Source organism: Mastigoproctus giganteus, chromosome 6 (genome assembly GCF_048544385.1).
Source record: "Mastigoproctus giganteus isolate SK-2022 chromosome 6, ASM4854438v1, whole genome shotgun sequence".
Taxonomy (NCBI): domain Eukaryota; kingdom Metazoa; phylum Arthropoda; class Arachnida; order Uropygi; family Thelyphonidae; genus Mastigoproctus; species Mastigoproctus giganteus.
Genome location: NC_143580.1, coordinates 57,214,475 through 57,232,216, shown reverse-complemented (window position 1 = coordinate 57,232,216; position 17,742 = coordinate 57,214,475). Strand labels below are relative to the sequence as shown.

Sequence of the window (17,742 nt, the reverse complement as noted above, 5' to 3'; positions counted from 1 at the left end):
CTAATGCTCCTAAAAAAACCAAACAACAACAATTGTTTCTGCACTGTTAGAGGTTCTTTTTTTTTTTTCTATGCAGAAATTTCTTCTAAAAAACTACTAAGTGATCTTTTTTTTTTTTAGAAGAAATTTTTGGTAGCATTCTTGAACCTTTCTGGTTCTTTCTTAAAACAGAGGAATAGGTACATTAACTGATGACTGGAGACCATAATTTGTTTGTTTATTCTCTTTGTATTGTATTGTATTGTATTCCTTATTGTATTGTATTCCTTTGTATTGTATTCCTTCATCTAATATGTTAACTATGGCTTTTATGCTGAATATTGGTTTTGATTGTTAATTAAATTAAGATAAAGAAACGTTAACGTTTCTGGGATTTATAAAGCTGGATTTTCTGAAATTGATTGATTTTACATATGAAGTGTAAAATGAGTAGAATAACATTAAATGTTTTATTGTCCCTGATTGTGTGTCTCTCTCTCTGTCTCAGATATCTGTTCTATGTATGTAACATTACATATAATCCAGTATAAAAAAAAACAAAAAAAAAAAACCCGTAATTTTTCTAATTATGTTTTTATAAATCTAAATATGTTTTTAAAATTCTATGCACACCCTTCTAGCCAACCAGCTGTACAGGGGGTGAAATTAAACTTAATAATAATAATAATAACAGTTGAAGAATCTGAATTGTTACACTAGTTACAATGGGCATCTTCATGCCCTGCATCAATCCTTGAACATAATGGCTTAACAGTTGCAATTTTTAATGTTTTGGGAGAGACTTTTGTGCAGATTTATGCAAGGACTTCTTTCCTCAAAGAATACCTTGTCAGGGAAAGAGAAGAAAAACTGGCAATTAATTTTTCTTCCAAGGTTCTTGAACTTCATAACCAGTCATTTTCTAAGTAAGAACTGCAGATTGCACTTTCCCTTTCTATATTTAGTGTATTAGGGCCAGCCACCATCCCCTCCCTATGATATACTAAAGCATCTGTCAACAACAGCCAATGACTACTTATTACACTTGTACAATCAAACATTTCTTGAGGGGTATTCGTGCTGCAAGGCAGTTCTAGCTTTTTTATGCCTGGAAAGGAGCCAAAAATTCTACATAAATCACCCTATAGCATTAACTAGTTGCATCTGTAAAGTCTTAGAATGAATGCTTAGTTGGTGTGATATTTGGAAACAAATCTTTCTAGAAATCCATTCAGTGTGGGTTTCAGTGAAGCCAATCCACCTTAGACTGATTAATTTGACTGGAAATGAGTAAACCATGATGCTTTTTATAAAATTAGAACACTTATTTAGTATTCTTTGATATCAAAAAAAGTACATGATATGGTTTGTTGATTTGAACTATTATAAAAGACCTTCATAAATTTGGATTGAGAGAAGACCATTCCCCCACCTCCATTTATAAACTGTTTATCTGACTGAATATTTCAGGTATGGGTACAGTCTTTTCTCTCTGTCTGTCTGCCTTTTTTTTTTTTTTTTTTTTTTTTTTTGCCCAAGAAGACACCACAGGGATCCATTCTAAACATAACATCCCTTCCCCCCTATGGATAAATTCTGTAGCAGCCTAGATACCACCAACAGTTTCCAATGCCATTTATGTTTACGGCTTAAGCATTTCTGCTATTCTCGTAATATGCATGCCATCAATCACCCTAATAAATGGACATCAGGATTTATTGAAAATCGATCTTTCTTGAGTATATCTCACTACAGACTAAGTGTATGAAGGACATAAAGATTCTTTGTGCTTTTTTCTTTACATACTAGAGAAAGAGTAAGAGCAAAACTTTAAAGGTTTTACCTTTGGTTAAAAAAAGTAAATCACCTCTTACCTTGCACACAGAACTATTTAAATAAAACATCATTGTTATCTTTAACCACTTTCTTTATATGGCATTGCTCTGTAGATAGCCAAGTATCAGCATAATTAGTGTTAGTTAGTTAGTATAATGTATTTAGAATTTGTATGGGTTAGGTTATTATTCATTTCTAATATTGCTTCCATTTATATGATAACAGTACATATGCTAATCATTACTGTTATTTCTACTGTCCAATATGAAATTCTTAAAAAAGAAAAGTTCGCACTCACATGTACAAATCACTGTATCCAACTAGAGTTAATAGTTTTTATGTTAGTCCAATATTTAATAATCTCATGGTCATGCCACGTTAATTATTTTTTTTCAGTATCTTCAGTCACTATTAATTAGCACTAATAGATGAATATTTTGCAGCTTTACGAGGGTTCAAATCAAAGCTATGAAATACAAGGTGTTTCTCCTGCAACATGCTACTATTTTAGGGTTCAGGTAAGCTTTGAATTGTAAAGTTTAATGTTGTTTGCACTCTCTTATAAAAGCTTATTTAAACATTAGCTGTTCAATATTTCAGTATCACTTAGATTTACATAAAACATCAGTTATAAGGGATCATTTGCAGTTCACTTCGTATGAATATGTATCAGATCTCTTTGCAAAGTTTTGTAGATTAATCAAATAATAAAACTGTTATACCACATACTTAATTCAGTTAGTTTATGAAGTGCTTATGAAATGTAATTCCACTCAATATTTATAGGTTGTCACTAAGTAACATGGAGGGTAGTATCTCCTGGCACATAATAGCCTTAGATGCTAATGTGCCAATAAAATCATAATCAAATCAAATCATGGAGGGTGGCAGTTAATTTTGGCTTAATTTTACATGTATATTATTAAATAAGGTATGGTATTTAAAAATTTAGTATTAAATGTAAAATATATTAAATTATGTTACTTAATATATTAAGTAATATAATTTAATGCAATTATGAATATACAGGCGCTCACTGGCTTACATAATACTCGACTTTCGGAAATTCGACTTTACATAAGTTTTTGCCGGCTGGTGCAAACTTAAAAAAATTGTGGAAATGTATTTTGCATCTCGTAGGAATAAATGGCAGTATCTTAAAAATATCGTAATGTGAACCCGATAACACATTCGTTTTTTTTTTTTTTTTTTTTTTTTTTGGCAATTCGTTTCAAGACCTCAGAAGTTGAAATTTTTGCTATATAACAGCTATTTATCTCTCTAAATGGTCTATTTTTATAATAGAAATTGCACTACACTGTCATCATTATCATATGTTCCATTATAAGACTCAATTTTGAACACCTTTGTGATATTTTTCTAAAACATATTTCTAGAGGTCACTACCATAAAACAATAAAAACAACTTGCACTTTCCGGTTTATTGGACTTTTCTATTAGCACAATCTATTAAAAACAGGTAGTAAATGCGATCTTATTGCATATGTGATAATATTGATAACGAATTCTGTGAGTTTTTATGGTATGGTATTATGGTGAAATGAGTTCCCCTTCACCGAAATCTTCAATCATATAAAAAACATAAATTTGTAAAATAATAAGAGAAGTTTACCTCAATATAATATGTAGAACACTTCCGTGTGATGCTCTGCAACAATTAAAATGAAAAAATCAAAAATCTTACATTACAATAAAAAATAATTAAAAATCAATCTAACGCAATGAAAAATTAAATTAATTAATTAAAAGAAATTTGATGAAAAATTTGCAAAACGATTTTCCTTCCTGAAGCTGACAGTGCTTTTCGACCATATGTCGTGATCACAGGAACGAAAAAACATAAATAAATTTTCAGAATCTTCTCTTCATTCCCATTTACTTATAACAATGGTGAAGGGAAAGGGACCAATGGAAAGTGCAAGTGCTGGCAGTGATAGGAGACAAAACAAAATTTATTTAGAAATGAAGATGAAAATGATTAAGAAGTACAAAGCAGGAAAAAGTCTGTCATCTATTGCAAAGGAATTAGGTCTCACTGCTTCAACAGTGAATACTATTATAAGGGACAGTGCACGTATAAAAAAACATGTTAAAGGATCAACACATTTAAGATCAACAGTAATCACAAAACAGCATTCAGGTGCTATATCAAAGATGGAAAAGCTATTAATAATACGGATGGAAAATCAGATTCAGAAGCAAGTGCCCCTGAGTCGAATGGCCATTCAAGCAAAGGCAAGAAGTATTTATGAAGATATTAAGGATAAGTACGGTGAACCCCAAACCAAGTTCATGGCAAGCAGTGGGTGGTTTAATAGGTTGAAACATCGTGCTGGTTTCCAAAACATTAAAGAATGCTCTGAAGTCACCAGTGCCGATTCTGCAGCTGCAGAGAAATTTTGTGATGTGTTGGGGAAAAACCCTTCTAAATCTCCACAGCCCTCAACTTCCGCAGTAGCGTGCTTATCAGCTGGAGAGTTAATTTTGGCAATGATGCTCGAAAGGTAAAACTTGCTGATGTTATGCCTGTCTCCTCTCTTTGTAATTTTATAATTATTGTAAATACCTAAAGCTGTGGGTCTTAGGACTTTTTAACTACTTTGTCAGGGGGTCGGCAGCGAAAATCATAGGAGCCATCGCATAAGCCAGGTCTCTCTTTCTGTTATGATGTACATGTAAAAAGTATACGTATACATCATAGCCGACCCGATAGAGACCATAAGGAAGAATAATAGTATAGCGGGCAATATGCTAACGCTGTGCCTGTACTGCCCTCTATAGCTTAATTTTTGTTTATTTAAATCTGGTTTTATGTTAATCTTGTCAGTAGTGTGGTTGTTTCCATATGAGTGCTATTATCTATCCTATTTATATTTTTCACAGCATAAGGACCACCACTGTTCAAATCTTTGCACTGGCGTGTCAATCTATCGAATGGATAGGGAGCTGATCTTTTGATCGACTCACCTCTGCGACAATTTGTCCAGTGTTCGAAATGCTGTAATTCTCTGACCATTATTGACCTCGTGGTCCTCTGATGAGATGGGGCATAATGGTCAGTCTTTATTTAGTTTAATTTTGTATTGTAGTTGGTTTCTGACTGTTAATAGTGATATTTCACACAATTTGGACCTGGTGCTGCTGGGGGTGCCGCTAAATTTTGTTTAATTCGATTTTTTATTCTAAATTATTTGGAGCATAACTTCTACAGTACTTTGTCTTACTACCTAACCCTCCTCCCCACTTACACCTTTAATTTCAATCTATTTTTCTATCTATTGGTTTGCCATACTGCTGGCTTGAATTTTATTATTACTATTATTTTTCCTGTTTTTTATATATATGTGTGTGTGTGTGTGTGTGTGTGTGTGTGTGTTGAACAGAATTACAAGAAAGTGGAAACAAGAAGGCAAAAAGAGGAAATAGAGTGCAGTCAAAGATAGCAAATGCTGGATGCAGAGCATGGGCCATAAAGTGGGAAGGGGGAGTGAGGGAACTAGAGTGATAGTTACCTTCTGTTACTCTCTAGCTCCCTCACTTTTTTCTCTCTTTATATATATATAAAGTGGGAATCTTTTAATTAAAAAGAAAACAGTGTTTCAGGAAAAGAAAGACAGTAAAGCGGATGAAAACAAAATTAGTATTACCATTGGCAAATGATGCAAGAAAGCAAGCAGATATAGCATCAGCCAAAAAAAGGAACAAAAAAAAACCAACACTTCTCTTATCACCTGTCCCCTCACTCTTCCTCCACCCCCAACAGTTTGGTTCTTCCTTGAATTTATTCAAACTACCCACCTCTACAACACCAGATGGTAGTTTGTTCTAACAATCAAAGTCCCCCCTCTCCTCGCTGGCTAAAGGCAAAACTCCACACATTTATCCTGCAACAATCCTTCCTCAATTTGAATTTATGCCCCTTGTGTGTAGTTGGAGCAAGAGGAACAATTCCATCATCTTTGAGCTTGCTCAATCCATTCAAAGCTTTGAACACTTCAGTCAGATCTGACTGCAGATGCTTAGTCTCCGGGCACTACAGTTTGCCGAACTGAAGCCTTTCCTGGTAAGATCACCCTTTTGTTGTTCCCTTCACCAATCTCATCACTCTTCTCTGCACCCATTTCAATGTATCTACATCCTTCCTAAAATGAAGCCAATAGGCCTGTATGCAGTACTCAAGATATGGCCTGATCATTGCCTTCTACAGTGGTATATTCATCTCCTTACCTAGCAGAGTTCCTGTATATCATTGACAAAACTACATGAGCTGTCCTGGCAGCTTGTCTGCATTGCTCAGAGAACTTCATATCTGAATGCACAATTACCCCTAGACCTTTTTCATTTTCTATTACCCTTATGCAGTAACTTTCATTTGTCAATATTAAACTTAAATTGCTTCTCAGCCTGTCTGCCAAATTTCCCTAGATCTTCTTGCAGTAGCATACCCTAATTTCTGTCACTAACAATCCTGCCAACATTCGAATTATTTGCAACCTTAGACATTAAGTGTTGATATGCCTTTGTCGGTTATCATTAATACATATAGAAAACAATGGGATGAGCACTGAACTGGGGGATTTTGCTAATAACATTAGTGCAAGAAGAGCAGTGCCCATTAATAACTACTCTATTTTCTCCCATTCAAACATCCCGTGGAAGTAACTTGCCCTTAATGCCATACTGCTCCAATTTGTGTAACAGTCTTTTATGTGCAACAGTATCAAAAGCTTTCTGAAATACAAGTATATGATGTCAAAATAATTTTTTGCATTCACTTTGTTACTGTCACAATATCCAATCAGATTTTCCCAACAAGGTTGCCCCTTAATAAATCCATGCCTTGACTGCAGTATAACTGCATTCCTGTTTTGATGGTTATTCATTTCTTCTTTCAACAGTGATTCCATTATTTTCACTGGAAGAGAAGTTAAGCTGACAGATCAATTACTCATCACCATTTGATCCCCTTTTTGAATTAAGGATACCTTTTGACATCTGGAGTTCATAGGAATCTCTCCTGAATCCCAGGATGCCCTCGTAATCATGGCTAAAGGTTTGCTTACCTCTTATGCTGCATCCTTTAATATAACTGGATAGATCCCCCCCACTGCATTTTTTATGTTTAGCTTTGACAATTTCTCTTCCATTTTCCTCTCAATTATCACAAAATTATTCAGCTTCCTGTTAGAATTTGACAAACTGAATAGATTACTCAGCTTTCTGTTAGACAAGCTGAATAGATAAAAAGCATCTATTCAGTTTGCCAACAACCGGATTATTCTTCAAACAGCTTCAGCAGGTTCTTCAACAATTAAACCATTCAGATCTAGTGGACCAATGTGATTCATCTATTTTCTTCTAGTGTTTACATAAGTAAGGAAGTCTTTGCTACTTTTATTTGCATATTTTTCATGAGATTTCTCATTATCTGCCCTAGATTGCCTAACCTTGTTTGTGACTTGATTGCAGACTAGTGTATAGACTACTGCAGGCATCTGTATTACCTGATAATTTATATGCATCCCATGCATTTTTATTCTCTGCCATGCATATCATCAATACATCTGACATCCATTTAGGTCTAAGCCTTGAACAAGATCTCTTGGATTTGGTGTTAAATGCCTAGTAGCTTCTACGATTACATCCCTGAATGCTTCCCATTTGAATCTGATACTGGTAACTTCATACATTATGCTCACTGCATAGAATTTAAAAACTGTCTGAGACCACTGTAGTTACATCTTTAAGTAAATATGGGAAAGGCAAATAAGCAATTGTATCAAATAAAACAAGAGCCCAAACTTTGTAAATCAAGATTTTGTTCAAACACATGAGGAGATCATGCATGTAAGGCTAATTATTGGCTTATACATACCAAACACACATTCATTCCATTGACAAAATATGATCCTCCACTGTGTCGTAGATGCTGTTTGCAACTAATATTAAGGACTAGTTTTATAGAATATCCAATTTGTTAGTTCTGAAAGGTATCTGATAGGTGCTACACAAAAATAAAGCACCTGCATTACGAATTAATTAATGATTAAAAATCTGAATTTTTTCTAGCTTCCTAAAGGTAGTCAAACTTTTACAGCTTTTTAACTTCATTTGCATGAACATCCATACTGCTTGCTATTTTTAGCTGAGCTGTGGAATTTAAGACCAAACAAGCTGCATCACATAGCAACAGCACAGTTGACTCATGCACATGGTATGACCTTGGCAGTCAGTCATTTTATGCCTGTTCAGTTTTGCTTGCATAATAATGGCCATGACATGTGAGGAACAGTAAGCTGCTCTTCAATTTTGTTTCTGTCTTAAGAAAATATCAGCTGAAGCATATGAAATGTTAAGAGGCTTAAGGTGAATCTACACTTCCACATAGCACAGCTCTCAAGTACTTTAGAATGTTTAAAGATTTAGTGCAATTACAAAATTTGGTGGTCCTGGAGTGCCAAGCATTGCTTTCACCACAGAAACCATAAACACTACTTTTGTAACTGTGAGAGAAGATTGTCATATAAGAGTAAAGGAACTTGCAGAGATGTTGAGAATATCAGTAGGAAATGCACATGGTATTTTCCATAACCATTTGCATATGACACGTGTTTGTGCACACTTGGGTTCCTAGACTACTCCCACTTGAACAACAGCATGTTCGCATGGGGGTTTGTTAAGAGTTGCAATGGATGGTGGTGCTTCCGTGGGCAGGAGCAGCAGTGCATAACACACGCTTCTTGATTAGACCGGGGTTCGAGCCCGTGACCACCAAATACTGAGGATGCAGAAAGGTCAGGGAATGACCACCACATATCCCTGGAGCAGTATGGCTTTGTTGCTAATGCTCCTAAAAACCAAATAACAAACAAACAGCAATGGACGGTGCAGTTCTACACAAGGTAATAACAGCAGATGAGATGGGGCTTCATCATTTTTACCCAGAGAGTAAGCAACAAAGCTCCATTTGGAAGTCTATATCATTGCCAATGCCGAAAAAAACAAAAGTTGTTGTGGCTTCTGCAGGAAAGGTTTTGATCATCTCTTTTTTTTGACATTCAAGGAATGGTCTACTATCATGTTGTGCAAGGTCATATAATTGTTATGGGACCTTAATACAGAACTATACTGCACATTTTGTGGGATCACATTCATTGCAAATGACCACAACTGCATGCAGGTGGGTGGATGCTGCATCATGACAATGTGAGGACTCACATTGCTCATACTGTCATTGGGTACTTACCCAGCATTAATATCAATTGTGTTCCTCATCCACCTTGCAGCCCTGACCATACGCCATGTGTTATTATCAAAGTTAAAGAAAGAGCTGTGATCTCGTGCTGTTGACCTTTATCCATGCAAGTTTGGAGGGTGCGTTGAAACATAAATTTTGTTGCTGCTTTAAGCACAAACCATTAAGAACTGTGCACTGTATACAGATATATTGCAAAACAGTTTCATGAATTAACTCCTATATTTTATAACCCTTTATCTAATTACCAGAACTGTATGGTTATCTTAGCACATATGTAAGTTAAACAGTAATCTGGGATATATATTCCCAGCTTTTTTAGAAACTATTTGTATCAATTAATATTTCATGAAGCCTTTGATTATAGCAAAAAACTTTTAGATTTTATTGTGAACTAGAAGAAGAAGAAAGGCAAAATCCAAGGTGTACTGGGGATGGTAGAGACAGTAGGCAATTAATAAAAGAACCTTACTTGTCGATGAACTTGAACTTCTAACTGGCAAAGTTAATACATGGAAATTCTTTCAATAAAGGTGCTAAAAAGAGTAAATGAACAGGCTCTAGATAATGGTGTGTTTAAAGGTGAAATAGAATAGTGTGTAAATTATAAAATTATAAACATTGAATGCTTTATAATTTTAAAACATTGAAAGAGGAATGGTTGTAAAGTGAATTAAATATGTTTTTCAGGAATTTTCTAAACAAAACTTCTATAATAATAAATTAAATCAATTAAATTGAACTAGGAATTTGTAAGACTTTCATCTGGAGCCAACCAAATATAATCAGAGAGCTGCGTGTGGTGCTGTAAATTGCAGGTGTTGCCGCCAATTCCTGCTCTGTATCATATTAAAATCGGATCTATAAACTGTTGTTATTTTTTTTTTCCCAGTGTCCAAATAGTTTACGTTACATAATATATTATAAAGTAACTTTGATAATAGAGAGCTATTAAGTGCTCGATAATTCCTATATTCTATTGTATTATGAAACAACCTTTACCTTTATTTTAGATATAGGAAGCTTCTTTTCCAACTAACTCTCCTAGTCCAACACGCTAATAATTCTTTAGGAAGGCGATATCAATTTTACAAAACATGTGGGACATCTTTCCCACTGTCAGAATCATAGTGTTCAGACCCCTCGGTCTCAACACTGAGCGCTAAAGCCGTCTGTCTTCAAACACCATACCTCTGGCAGCAAGGAAACCATTACGTGGATTGACATAAAATTAAATTTTGAAGGTTTAAACCGCTTAATAAATATGGACCGATTATTTTCTTCAGTCCTGTAGCTTGACATTAGAGTTAAATTTAGGGGTCTAAAAAGTTTAATGGATATGGGGGGGATTATTCTCTACATTCCTTGTCGGACTAGAACTTTTCGGGGCGCCATGTTCACAGGAATAGAGTAACTCACAATTAATCAGAAACTTTTGTCTTACGTTGTAGTGTTTGTTCTTCACGCATGCATATAAGTGACCAATCATCGGACAATAGGAATGGTCTACGGATATTAATTGAAGTTTCATGTAGTTTCATCTCTAATGTGTGTGCAATAAGTAGTTTGTGGTAGTTGTGTTGAATATTTATAATTTTTATAAAAATTCAACATATTATAACATATTATAAAATAATGTAACATAATTTTCTGTAAGTATTAAACTGAATTCTACTTCTGACTATTTTCAAATTTTTAGGCAATCAATAGTGCGGGAGCAGGTCCATTCAGTGAGACTGTGTCTTGCTGTATGCCTCCTTCTATCCCAGATCCTGTGTCATCATCATCAGTGATAGTAACTCCTGGTGCCACTTCAGTACAGTTAATTTGGCAAGGACCAGACAATCATGGTGCTGAAATTTTGAACTATAATGTGGAGTTAGGGGATTATTTGTATACTACAGAAGATTGTAGTCCTGAAATTTGCATAGATGAGCTGATGCCAGAAACTGTTTACAGGTAGTTGAATTTATGTTTTTATATTATATATTCTGCATAACTAGCACACATGCACATATCTTTATTTACGCTAGAAAGAAGGAATACACTAACGTAGCTAATAACTGAGCAGCTAGGTATATATATATCTTAAATCCAAATAACATCTTAGAAGAGAAAATTATTAAATATCGACATACAAATTTATATATAGAAATATAAACAAATATTCAACATGTATACTGCCAATTATTAATATGTGTTGAATAGCATGTTGTCAGGGATGGCACATTCCATTTCTGATTGTTTTCTGCCAGCAATAGCTAGATCAGGAGAGTGGCTACTTTATTAGGCATAGTTCATAAAATATGAAAGCTTATTTTACTGTATAATTGTTCTCTGCTGCAGTATAGTAATTTTCTGCTAGTCACTTATTTGAAGAGGTCTGGATTTGAGTGTCATAGACTGGCTATATCCATTACAAAAATAAATTTACTTTTAAAAGCACAAGCATGCAATGGGATATTTTTCTACTGCAACTTTGAGAACGTTACGAATATTTTTCATTATTAATCACTCGTTCCCCTGGTCACTGATACTGTAAGGATCATAAAAATAAATTATAAATGGAGGCAAAAAAAAAAAAAAAAAAAATGTAGAGTTTATTGTGGAATGTGCCAGTTGATAATAGTTATACCTTACTGTTTTTTTTTTTTTTTTTCCATTATTATTTTTTTATTTATTTTGTTTTATTTTTGTTTAGGGTACGTATTCAAGCAACTAACAGTGTTGGTGAAGGCCCATTCAGTCAGTATGTGAAATTGACAACCTTAAGGCTACCTCCTAGCCCTCCAGTATTGGAATGCTTATCAGCAAGTCATAACAGCCTCAAGCTGAGGTGGGGAGAAGGCCGGAATCCAGAATTTATATACTTTACTTTAGAGATGGCCAATAGGAATGGCAGGTATGTGTACGATACTTGATATTGATTCATATGCAATGTAACACCTACCCGACAACTGCATTATACCTATATTCATTTATCACTAATAACGGCTTCTGATGTGAGGCACAGCTAAAGTACAGTATGTGTGAGATTTTTTTTTTTGTAGTTTGATTGGAACCATTAGCATTAGTAGAGGCATATGATGCAAGAAAGCAAGCTTATATAGCATCAGCAATAAAAAAATAAAAAAAAACCTTCTGATTTCACCCATCCATTCACTCCAAAAGTTTGTTTAGTTCAGCCTTGAATTTATTTAAGCTGTCAACTTCCACAACAAAAGATAGAAGTTTGTTCCAACAATCAACCACCTACTGGCTAAAGGCAAATTTCTGCACATCTATTCTACAACTGTCTTTCCTTAATTTGAATTTATATCCCTTCAGGTGTGGAATCTGAGCAAGAGGAAGAATCCCATCAGCATTGAGCTTGCTCAAACCATTCAAGGCCTTATACACCTCAGTCAGATCACCTTGCGGTGCCTAGCCTCCAGACACTGCAATTTGCAGAACTTAAGCCTTCCTTGGTAACAGCAACCTTTTGTTTCACTCACTAATCTTTGCTCTTCTGTGTACTCTTTCTAGCAGCTCTACATCTTTGCTAAAATGAGTCATCCAGACTTGTTTGCAGTACCCAAGGTTGTGTCCTGATCATTGCCTTATACAAAGGGATGATCACCTCCTTATCCCTGATAGCAAAATTCCTATATATCATTTACAAGACCCCATGAGCTACTCTTGCAGCCTGTCTGCATTGCTCAGAAAACTTCATATCTGACTGTACAATTAGCCCCAGGTATTTTTTATTCTCCACTACCCTGAGTGTAGTACCACACAGTTGGTATGTTACTCTGGGGTTATTGCTACCCATATGCAGTACTTTGCATTTGTCAATGTTAAACTTCAGTTGCCACCTCTCAGCTCATCTACTCAACTTTTCTAGATCCTGATGCAGTAGTGTACTGTCATTTACAACCCTACCAAACTTCGTATTATATATATATGCAAACTTGGACATTAAGTCTGATCATTGATAAATACAGAAAACAACAACAATGGGCCCAATATGGAAATCTGGGGGAATCCACTAATAACATTAGTCCATGAAGAGTAGTGTCCATTGATACCACTCTGTTTTCTCCCACTCAACCATCGGCCCCCAGGTGACAAGCAAATTCGAGGTCAAGCGTTCCTATTGCAAATTAAATACATCTTTGCTAAAAAACAGAGATAAAACTTCTTTTTAAGTTATATCGTTTTCTATCAGAAAATCAGGAAGGATGGAGATCTAATTCCCACCTGCAACATCATTCCGACATTCGGAACACCTATCTTACCATCTAGTATCAAAGCCAACTATCTCATTTGCCGAGTACGGACTTTTATTCCAAATCCCATAAAATGATACAAGTGCAAAAAATTTGGTCACTTGCAAATGGCTTGTCAAAGATATGTAGTCTATCCAAACTGTGGGTCAAAAGAACATGTGCAAACAGACTGATGCAAAAACACCATGCTGTTCAAATTGCAAAGGTGCACATCCAGCCTACTCTGTCATGTGATCTCTGGAAAACAGAAAAAAATTCAGAAGTATAGGGTAGAATGAAAAGTTACTTATCAAGAGGCAAAGAAACAATTTTTTTTTTTTTTTTTTATAGACCTAATGACTCTGTTGAGTATAATAAAAAACTGTACAGGGAAATAGAGTGGGCCATTAAATCAAAGAGTCGTATAATGGGAGATTTTAATTTCCAAGATATTGACTGGAATTTGTGGGTTGGTCACACACACTAGCAAAGCTTTTGTGGATTTATTGGATGATTATTTTCTACATCAGTATGTTCGGGAGGAAACTAGAGGGAGTAATACTCTTGATCTGATTATCAATAGTGATTGTTCATGCATTAAGAATCTGTGCAGATAAAGGAACCACTATGTAGCAGTGATCACAGTGTGCTGAAGTGGGATTTACTCAAAGAGGTAACTACCATCAGGGGTAAAGGGAAGGGATTTTGCTTTCGTAAAGGCGACTACGGTGCTCTGAGACAGTATTTAAATTATATACGGTGGGACCAACTGATGATGTTACCAACAGCAAATTCAAAATGAGAACCATTCAAAGAATTTATCTTGGATGCTACTAGGCTTTACTTACCAACTAAGAAATATTGTTCAAGGTTTAGGCCTAACTGGATATCAGATGAACTCATGAGACATATGGCAGAGAAGAAAAATGCATGGGATACATATAAATTAATGGGTGATATGGAAGCCTATGATAGATATAATCTGGTCTGTAACCAAGTCACAAAGGAGATTAGGCAGGCAAAGGCAGATTATGAGAAATCCTTGGCAAAGGATGCAAAGAAAAACAACAAAGAGTTCTTTACCTATGTAAATTCTAGAAGGAAAGGGATGAATCAGATTGGTCCACTGGATATTGATGGTTCAACTGTTGATGATCCTGCTCAGGTGGCTAACAAACTAAATGAGTATTTTGCATCTACATTCACCCATGAGTAGTTATTCAGAGAGGGGAATGCCAGAGGTGAGTTAAACTCTGGCAGTGAGCTAGATGATTTTGTAATAACTGAGAGTAAAGTGGAGGAGAAATTGTTGAAGATAAACATAAAAAAGGCACCCGGGGTGGATGGGTTCTATCCAGTTATATTAAAGGAGGCAGCAAAGGAAGTAAGCAAACCCTTAGCCATAATTATGAGAGCTTCTTTGGACTCAGGGGAGGTACTCGTGGACTGGAAATGTGCAAATATGACCCCAATTCACAAAGGAGGATCACAAGTAATTATAGACCTGTTAGTTTAACTTCTGTTCCAGGAAAATTAATGGAGGCACTGGTTAAAGAAGCACTGCAGGATCATCTAGACAAGACTTCAGTTATAGCTCTGACACAGCATGGTTTTGTTAAGAGAAAGTCCTGCCCGACCAATTTGATTGGATACTATACTGTGGTCACAAAGGAACTGGATGCAGGGAATAACTTTGATATCATATATTTTGATCTTAGAAAGGCTTTTGATACTGTTGCACATGGAAGACTGCTGAACAAATTGGAGCAGTGTAGCATTGGAGGTAAATTGCTACTATGGATAAGGGGATGGTTGAGTGGGAGAACACAGAGTGGTAATCAATGGACACTGCTCATCGTGTACTAATGTTATTAGTGGAGTCCCTCAGAGTTCAGTGTTGGGTCCATTGTTGTTTTCTGTATTTATAAATGTTATTGATGATGGTATATCAAGCTTAATGTTCAAGTTTGCAGATGATACGAAGGTTGGCAGGGCTGTTAAGGAGACTATTGACAGTACGCTGCTGCAACAGGATCTAGAAAAGTTGAGCAGATGGGCTGAGAGGTGGCAAATGAAGTTTAACATTGACAAATGTAAAGTACTACATATGGGAAGCAGTAACCCCAGAGTGATGTATCAACTCTGTAGTACTACACTGACAGTGGTAGAGAATGAAAAGGACCTGGGGGGTAATTGTGCAGGCAGATATGAAGGTTTCTGAGCAGTGCAGACGGTCTGCAAGAGTAGCTCATAGTGTCTTGTCAATGATATACAGGAATTTTTCTAGCATGGATAAGAAGGCGATTATCCCCTTATATAAGGCAATGGTCAGGCCACACCTTGAGTACTGTATACAGGTCTGGAGGCCTCATTTTAAGAAGGATGTAGAGCTGTTCGAACAAGTACAGAGAGGGGCAACAAGATTAGTGAATGGAACAAAGGGTTGCTCTTACGAAGAAAGGCTTAAATTTTTTGTAAATTAGTCTGGAGACTGGGCACCTGCTAGGTGATCTGATTCAGGTGTATAAACCCTTGAATAGTTTGAGCATGCTCGGTGCTAATGGGATTCTTCCTCTTGCTCAGAATAATCACCTGAGAGGGCATAAATTCAAATTGAGGAAAGACAGATATAGGATAGATGTGTGGAAGTTTGCCTTTAGCCAGTGGGTAGTTGGTTGGTGGAACAGACTTCCATCCTTTGTTGTGGAAGTTGATAGGCTAAATAAATTTAAGGCTTAGCTGGACAGTTATTTGGAACGAATGGAGGGGTTAAATGGGAACAGTTTTTTTTTTTTTTTTTTTTTTGGCTGATGCTGCATAATCTTACTTTCTTGCATCATATGCTCTCTCTCTGCATAACATAGGATTTTTTTTTTGGCTGGTGCAGCATATGCCTCAGGTATCCTTGCATAATAATAATAATAAAAATTGGTCACCTTAGCAGAGACTAATCCAGAAGGATGACCTTAGTCATAGGCATTTGTACTTCCGGAGACATGAGGTCTAAAACAAGAGAAGATTCAGTTTTTTGATCATTGAGGAAATTCTTTATGGCTGTATGTGACTATGGGGCACAGGTTTTCACTGAAAAATGATATTATTATTATTAGCCATATGGTTCAAGGAAGCCTGAGGCTTATGGTGCAGCAGCCAAAAAAAAAAAAAAAAATTCATGCGTTACCCTGAGAGAGAGTGTCAGGGTCAGAAGTAGACAGGAATCACCAAGAAAGAGAAGAATGATGATATCCAGCTCAGGACCCTGGGTTTTCCAAACCCATACTCACCAGATGTGAGCCCCTGGGGTAATTAGCACAACTTTCATCAGTTGGCATTGCATCATTTTCAAATTTGAAATTTTTTGGTTTTTGGGCAAATTTCTAGTACTTATTGGTGTTGTTAAAGATAAAGAAATAGATGAAGCACTAGATGTTTTGCACCATCAATTCTGTCTGTTTCAGTGTTAGAACATACCAGGTGCTATTATGAAAGAAGAAAGACTTGATATATAGTGGTCCTTGGTTGGGGAAATGACAAAAGGAAGCTTGAAATATAACAAATTATCCTAAATTATATTTGACATTTTATAATTTTCTCATAGCATTTCTGACTCTGAGAGAATATTCAGCCAGTTTAGAAAAACAAAAACTGAGTTCAGATGTTATCTTTTTGGTGAACCTTTGAGTATGCTCCTGACAGCCAAGCCTAGACAGCAGGGCCTTTGTTATGAACAAAACTTTGACTCAACATGTCTGAAGAGGTGAAAGTCTGCAATACTATCTTTTTTTGAAGCAGTCAAAATTAGTTGATGTTCAGTTGAATATCCAGGCAGAAATTAATCCACAGACAAAAAAATGTATGTTAAGTAAGCTATTGGTTAAAAGCATATTGTACTCGTAAAAAATTCTATGACACTGTATTTTAATATAAAATGTGTTGCTAGTGAAATTTAATGTCAATTGCAGTGTGAAATTTAAAAAAAAAAATTCCTTTTTACACTTATTACTTTGGCCTATAAACCTCTTTCTCTACCTTACAAATGCCTGATCTCCAGCTTTTTGAAAGTTAGAAGTTGGCAACTATGTACAGAAATAAAAAAGAAACTATGTAGATGGAGCTATACACATTTCAGGTACAACTAGGGCTTACAATACTGAGATTCCAGGATCCTGGTTATTTTTTTCTGGTATTCAAATCCCGGTATTGATACAGAAATGCCAGTTTTTCGGTACTAATTTAAAAGATCATTATCCATGATTTATTCACATAAAGGTTATAAAATTGACAACAATAAATCATTAATACTGCTGAATTTGCAAATGAGGGATTGTTATACAAATGCAACGGAAACCTGAAAATGTCATGAAACTGTAAGACATAAAATCTTACAAATATATTTCTCTCAGT

At 35.5% G+C, this 17,742-nt stretch overlaps 1 protein-coding gene across 2 annotated transcripts in view; it reads left to right on the top strand.

Moving 5' to 3' along the window:
• LOC150084315 (fibronectin type-III domain-containing protein 3A-like) overlaps positions 1-17,742 on the top strand; it is a 441,928-nt gene that overhangs the window by 386,879 nt on the left and 37,307 nt on the right. For both annotated transcript variants that reach the window (XM_090375975.1, XM_090375974.1), the window contains exons 21-23: positions 2,259-2,333; positions 10,791-11,050; positions 11,793-11,993. In XM_090375975.1, the coding sequence (XP_090232101.1) occupies positions 2,259-2,333; positions 10,791-11,050; positions 11,793-11,993 (536 nt within the window). The remainder of the gene's footprint in view (positions 1-2,258; positions 2,334-10,790; positions 11,051-11,792; positions 11,994-17,742) is intronic.